This window comes from Accipiter gentilis, chromosome 20 (assembly GCF_929443795.1).
Source record: "Accipiter gentilis chromosome 20, bAccGen1.1, whole genome shotgun sequence".
NCBI classification, from domain to species: Eukaryota; Metazoa; Chordata; class Aves; order Accipitriformes; family Accipitridae; genus Astur; species Astur gentilis.
The window spans coordinates 3,603,809-3,611,366 of record NC_064899.1 but is presented as its reverse complement, the minus strand read 5'-3'; the positions used below and the strand labels follow the sequence as shown (position 1 = coordinate 3,611,366).

The 7,558-nt window shown below is 37.8% G+C and overlaps 1 protein-coding gene across 1 annotated transcript in view; it reads left to right on the top strand.

The window, feature by feature from the left end:
* The first annotated feature begins 3,439 nt into the window (after nt 1-3,439).
* DNAH5 (dynein axonemal heavy chain 5) overlaps nt 3,440-7,558 on the top strand; it is a 124,420-nt gene continuing 120,301 nt past the window's right edge. Inside the window, exons 1-2 of the mRNA XM_049823756.1 lie at nt 3,440-3,496; nt 7,358-7,492. Coding sequence (XP_049679713.1) covers nt 3,440-3,496; nt 7,358-7,492 — 192 coding nt within the window. The remainder of the gene's footprint in view (nt 3,497-7,357; nt 7,493-7,558) is intronic.

Sequence of the window (7,558 nt, the reverse complement as noted above, 5' to 3'; positions counted from 1 at the left end):
TGTTTCTTTTTGTAGATGATAAATGAGCTGACAGAGATGCTTTGCTGGGCTTGTCCCTCACAAACAAAAAGAACTAGCTGAAGATGTGGAGGTCAAGGGAAGCCTTGACTGCGGTGATCATGAGGTTGTGGAGCTTAAAACCCTGAAAGAAGTGAAACAACCAGTAGGGTCAAAACCTTAGACCTCAGGACAGCAAATTTTTTATTTTTTCCAGGGATCTGCTTGGCAGGATCCCATGAAGGACTTCCCTAGAGGGAAATGGGACTGAGGAAAACTGTTGGATCTGCTGGAACAACATCCTTGGAATGCAAGGACAGGTCATTCAACATGCAGAAGGCCAGCATGGATGAACATGGAGACCCTGTCTGAGCTCAAACATGCAAGCTTCCATAAAAGTTAGAATTGTGGATGGGCTGCTCAGGAGGAATATAGAGACAATGCCTGAATGTGCAGAGATAAGAGTTAAAAAGCTAAAGCTCAGCTGGAGTTCAAACTTGTGAGGAGGGTGAAGGTAAATGAGAATGGCTTTTCTAAGTAAACTGGCAGCAAAAGAAAATGTAGACTCACTGCTCAGGGACTAAGCAACAAAGAACATGGGAAAGGCAGTGTCTTTTTTTACCTCAGTATTCATGAGTTTGGTTTGCTCTCTGACTTTCTCGGTCTTCAGGTCTTCTTGCAGAACGTATAGAAATGAAGGATTACTCATGGTAGCTGAAGACAGTGTTAGGGAGCACTTAAGCCAATTGGATGTATGGAAGTCAGAGCAGGTGCCTGAGGGTGCTGAGGGAGGAAACCAATGTCATTTAGAGGCCTCTCGCTTCTTTGAAATGCCATGATGATCTGGAGAGGTTCCTGATGACTAGAAAAAAACCCCAAATGCCACACCCATCTTCAAAAATGAGAAAAGGGAAGGTCCAGGGAATGACAGACCAGTCAGCTGCACCTCAGTCCCTGGTAAGGTTGTGGGGCAAACTGTTCTGGAAGCCATTTTATGGCACGTGAAGGACCAAGAAGGTGCTTGCGAACAGCCAGCATAGATTTACCAATGTCAAATCCTGCATGACCTTCCATGATGAGATGGCTGGCTATGTAGACAAGGAGAAAGCAGCGGTTATGTTCTTTATCTTGACTTTAGCAAGGTATTTGACAAGATGTCCCATAATAATTTGGGTGGCAAATTGGCTGGACAAGCAGGCTTCAAGTAGTACCAAGTCCAGCTAGTGGCCAGTTGCTAGTGGTGTCCCTCAGGGGCTGATACTGAGACTAAAACTGTTTAGTGTCTTTACAAATGATCTGAATGATGGACAGAATGCACTCTCTGCAAGACTGTTGACGATAAACTTCGGGGAGAGGCTGGTGTGGGGATGGCAGGGCTGCTATTCAAACAAACCTGGACAGGCTTGAGAAATGGACTGACAGGATCCTCAAGAAATTCAATGAAACCGAATGTGAAGTCCTACCGTTAGGATGGAATACCCTTGTATGACAGTACAGGCCAGTGGCCAACTTGCTAGATAGCAGGTTTACAGAGAAGGACTGAAGGGTTATGTTCAACAGCAAGTTGAACGTGAGCCAGTAATGCGCATCACAGCAAAGAATGCTGACCACAGGGCTGAAACAGCCATCAAGTTGACAGAGCAAGTTCAGAAATGGGTCACCAAGATGGTCAGGAGGCCAGAGTGTGTGGTGTATGAGAAGATACCTAAAGAACTGGGTTTGTTCAGCCCTAGGAAGAAAAGGCTAAGGGCTAAGGGGAGACATTATTGCAGCCTGCAATCATCTAATGGGAGGGTAGGGAAAGGACAGAGCCCAACTTTTTATGAAGGTGTATGGTAATAAGAGCCAACATACACAAACTGGAACCTAGGAGATTCCAGTTAGATAGGAACAGTCTTTATGTTGGGTGGTCAAACACTGTTACGATGCCCAAGAGGTTGTGCAATCTCCAACCTTTGAGATATTCAAAACTCAGCTGCACACATGTAATTGGACTTGCTTTGAGCAGAACACTGAACTAGATAACTTCCAGAGATCTCTTTAAACCTATATGATTTCGTGGTTCTGGAAGTTAGTTGCTATGACCTTACATAATTTTATGAAAAAGCTCCATGATTCTTAGGTGGTTCTTTGAAAGATTTATTTAAGCTTCCCCTCCCTCCCCTCTGCCTTGCCTTGTTGTTTTTAAAAAAGAGCTTTTATTGATGCATGGCAAAGTTAAGCCTGTTGGGCTGAGTTTTTACATTAAAAATCACGTACATCCTGCAAAAAGGTAAATAATTCCTCAGTGTTCTGAATATATCTAGGAATTAACTGAGTGTTTATTATTTAGTAGCATGTTTAATTTCAAAAGAGAAGGTTGTGAAGGGTTCAGAGAAGATACAGATGTTTACTTCAACACTAAGTGCAAATTTTTTCAGTCTTTCAAGCATGTATACATGATCAGATTTCACTATAGTAGGTGGGGAAAATTGTATGGTAAAATCAGATAATGTGGGGAAAATGGTTTCTACTCGTGATTTTTAGCAACACTGAGGCGGTCAAGTGATTTTAGATATAATTGACATTGATATGAGTGGAAGCAGAAATATTTAGGGGCATTCTAAGCCTGAAATAGCTGTAGAAATTTCTTGGTTTTCTTGTTCCTAATACTGGATCATCAGTTTGTTTTTCTTGGCATTTTCAAGAGGACATCAGATTAGATTCTGTCACTGAAGTAGAAAAAATCAAGGTTATTTTAAGAGGAAAAAACTTAACATTACTTGCTGAAGAAAAATTGCTCTATTAAGCAACCATTGTACGATTGAAAAATAACCGAGACTGAATGTACTTGTATAAAAAATATGAATAGAAACCTCAGTAATTTAGTAGTCTGTAGGTAAAAGCTATTTGAAAGCTGCTTGACTGTTGTTGCTATATATTTAAACAATCATCTGTGACAAGGAAACAAAGATGTCTGTTGACATGAGGATTACTTAAGAAGGCTAAACACAAATCAGATAAGCAGTTACAAAATTGACTTTTGCAAATGGTTATGTTGCCCTTGAGTATGATGAATTGTATCTAGTGGTGTTTGTATATAAACAATATCACCTTAACAACACTGTGGTTGGTAGCAGTAATTTTCAACCCCTAATCTATAGGCAGTAAATTCTGGTGCTTAGAGACCTCTAGTTTCTCAAGTAGTCCAATTTAGTTTTCAAGTAATTTAAATGCACATTAGAACTGAATTTTAAATACAGAGCTGAAGTTAACAGTTGCTGGCTTTTTAGTCTTTATTGTATTTTCTAGAGGTTTTTTTGGTGTTCCTACAGAGGAGGAGTGAAACAAATGTAAACAAAAGGTTGGGGGGAGAGTGAAAAATGATGAATCAAGAATCTTGTGCCATGGTTTAAGGCTTATTGCTGAAAAACAGTACTTGATGCTTATATTCACTAGTACAATGTTTAGAGCTGGAAGAAAGCAACTTTGGAAACAGAGCATTGGCAGAGTTATCAAGGTAAGGAAAACTGAACTTTGGACTAGGTAGAGACCAGTAGCTATATAGTTTGAATAAAGGTGTGAATGGGGGGGGGGCGTGTAGAAAAATGTGTGTGTTAATGGTATAAGTGGATGATGTTGGTTTCACAAAACATTCCAACTATATAAAAATGGATAAACTTTGCCTTCTAAAGCAAAACGTAGTATTTGGGATAGGCATTTGTCATGACAGGTGTTTTTAGTTTGCTGTAACTGGTCTTAAGTTAATTGGTCGGGTATCAGCCAAGGCTTGGTTGCACAATTTGTTTTGAAAGGTTAATATGCACTGGGAGATACTTATTCATTTGACTACTGGTACTTGTATCTTGTCCAGATTGTTGCAGTGGTCTAGTAATGCTATAATTTCACAAATGTTATACTGGTAAAATGAAAAGCTTGATGCTAGATCTGGCAAAAAAATAGGGGTGGGCTCTGCCTCCAAGGCAAATTAAAGTTTAACTTCTCTCTTCCTGTAATTGTAAAATGAGAATAGAATTTTGAAGACACTATGTAGCACTGAGAAACAATATGAAAATATAGAAGTCGTTAAGACCTTTAGACTAATTTTAAAAGTTGGTTGTTTGAACAAGCTGTTCCTGGATTAATGCAATGTTATAACAAATGTGGGACAGCTCTGACTGATGCTTGATATTTGAGTCAGCTAAGGGGACTGCCCTAATTCTGTGGGGTACGTGTTTTTTTGGAGAAGAGCAAATAAAAAGGTGTGTGTCTGTTAAACTCAGGGTGCTTGGAAAGCGTAAAATGGTTTGGAGTTTACTTCTACAGGGAACTCTGAGCAATGCTTGTGTGATATAAAACACCTTCGTCAGTTAAAGGAGAGACAGGGGAATGCCATGTTGGTTAACTAAGTTTTGGATAAGACAGTAAATTAACAATAGAACACTTTTACTTTTTGACTCTTACTGTTGAACTTCCCAGTAAAGTTCAAGTGTATTGCTTATACGTAAGACTTTCATCTGAGAGTGTCTAAATTCACTAATTTACAATACAGTTCAGTATTCTGACAACCAAATGCATCATTTGCTGGATAAACTGTGTTCAGGAACAAGTTTTAACTTGTGCAGTTATGACTTGCATACTAAATAACATTCATGCTAACTCTATTTGGAGTGTCTGCAGACACATGAGCAACTGCACTCTGTAACAGAGAAGTTGGCATTAGTCAATATTTGGCTTCTGAGGCTGTTCTTTCAAAGGAAAGACCCCTAGCATCTCTGACTTCTGGTCTTCTAGTGCCTTCTGTTCAAGTATATATACTTATATACTCTTGTAGTTAGAAAATGCCTTTTTTTAAATTTATTTTAACTTAATCCCCATTTGTTGCTTCAGACTGGTGGTGTGATGGTTATGGGTTTAGGCATATGTTAAAATATATTTAGGAATCTCCCCTTTATTCTGCTTCAGGAGAACATGTCTACTGAAATTAGTTTCCTGTGCTAAATTTTTGGTATTTAAGTATTAGGAATTTTAAGGTTTTATGTAACATAAAACAAATGATTTGTTATAGCTAGACTAATCATCAAAGAAGGACTTTTTCGTTAATTAGTTTTTGCTTTGGACTTGCATCTGTTGTAGGACTGTGTCATATGGCCTTTCTTAGTTTTGTAACTAAGAAGGGGAAAAGAAACCCAAAACTAAACATGGCTGTGCTGCTGTTCTTTAGATGAAGAACTGAGGTAAAGCTGTACCATATAAAACTTGGACAATCTTTTCAGGTATCGAAGCGAGAAAGAATTTCTCTCTTATAAATACTGTTCCATCTGGATCCTCCTACATCATGGGACATTATGAGGAGGCTTTGTTGTATGACCTTGATCAGAATTGCTGCTGATACTTTTCAGGGTTTGTATGCAAGTGTTACTGCATGTACCAGCAGTTCCTCTCTTAACTACATAAGAGATAGCTTATGTGTTATAGCAATCCTTCCATCTTCAAATCTTACTCTTTCTGTGGTCTGTTAAATGATGTTTATTTGAATTACAAAAACCTGCCTTATTTTTTGGTATTTTTTTGTACAGATGCTGTTTAGGGATATGTACTTCTGTAGTCAGTCCTGCAGGACATAAACCATACAAAAACTCCTAGGCCATGACCACATTGCTGGTTTGAAGCAAGATGTGGGGGTAGTTAAAGTTAGCATCTTGAATTCTAAAGACTGTATTTTGGAACAGGTTAGTGAATTACTCCACTGAAGTTCTGGTTGGTACAAAGGGATTAAGGGCTTGAAATGCACCCCTATGCAAAAATTGGGAAGGAAACAAATCTGAAATAGAAATCTACTTGTTCCTCCATGAGCCTTTTGCTCATGATGTGAACTTATCAAGGGCCATCTATATAGGTGGAGTTGGGAACTGATAACCAATGTAAGATGAATACCTTGTGTACCAATATATCTGCAGTTCTATGCTGGAAACACAGCAGAGTACAAAAGTAGTCTCTGTAGTTTGAGTAAAACAAAGTTTTTTTCTGGATTAAATAGAAGCTAACTAATTGGCAGAGTATTCTTTGTATTCTTCTATGTTAAAGATGCATTATCAGTTGTGCTCAAATTACTGAAACAACAGTTTTTAGGATTCTAGTATTATCTAGTGTGAAGCTGATTCAGCCCAAAATGGTTGCTTTTTGTATGTCTAACTAATGGGAAAATTTCTACCCTGATTTCAGAACATGTAGGAAAGCCCAATCCTGTGATGACATTTTCACTTTTGGGAAAGTGGAGCCCGTGTTAGGGAATGACAGAGGTACAATAGTGTAAAGTACATGTACAAATTAATCTGCTACTGCATTCTTCAGTCATATCAGTGTAAAGAACAGGGTTTTTGTTTGTCTGTTACATGGAAAAACATTTCCAGTGCATTCAGCCTTTATGAAGGCATGCTAGTAATTACGACTTTACCAAATATTTGAAAATTCCTTCAGAAAGTAGGAAAGATATTTACATAAGGGTATAAATTATATTATGCAAGTCCTATTGGCTCTGCAGAAGCTTGTGGATAAATCACTTGTGCATACTTTATAGAGTTACTAGGTTTTTCATAATCACTGAGGAAATAAAGATTGAATTTACCACCAATGAAACATAATTCTAAATTTCTTTTGAAAATGAAATGATATAAAATCTTGTAATCCACAAGCACAATAATACCAGTAACTATTCCAGAAGGCTATTTTGTCTATAATGTAATGAGGTATATTACATATGGGAATTCAATTTAATTAGAGGAGAAGGCATACTGCTTGAAGAATGGTGTAATAGCTATAGTAAAGCATATTTGTAAACACTTGTGTACCTTGAGGCTCGTGGCTTGTTTTACTTCTCATTATGTTAAAGAGATAATGTATGAAACCCTAGCTTGAAACCCTAGCTTCCTCCAGCAGCATCTGTCTTTATTAGAGAATGCTTACAATATCTTTCACGAGTAACAAAGACGGGCCAGAATCCTGTCTTGATGGTCATATGTGACTAGACTGAAAAGCTGTGACTAAGGACTTAGGGTGTTGAAGATAACTTGCAGAGTGATGGAGCTGCACATATGAAATACCTTTATTTTTCTTCCCCTACAGAACCTTTCAACAAATAAATAATATTGTATAAAAATGTCATGATAGAATTTTTGTGCTAAATCTGAAAATAGAACATAGGAAATCAGCTGTAAAATCTTAATAGGGGTCACTTCTAAAAATGTCATTTGAGTGCCTTAAACCACAAGTATAGAAGAATGCAATAGCCTTTAATTTTTAAAATAAGTTTTAGAATTTTCTTTATTTTTGTCTTCAAAATAGATTGTAAATTCGTTGTCCACTTTGTGTTTTATAACAGCAAAAGCTCAAGGAAGAGAGGGAGGCTAAACGTGCTCGGCTGGATGGCAGGCATGATTACTTACTAGATACCATTGCCTCTTGTGTGAATCTGGACAAAGCAGAAGTAGAAGATGCTATTCTTGATGGTAACCAGGTAATCTGATGAATTTGATAGTGAAGCTTATAGGGTGCTTTAGGATTGATATTACCGTTAAATACT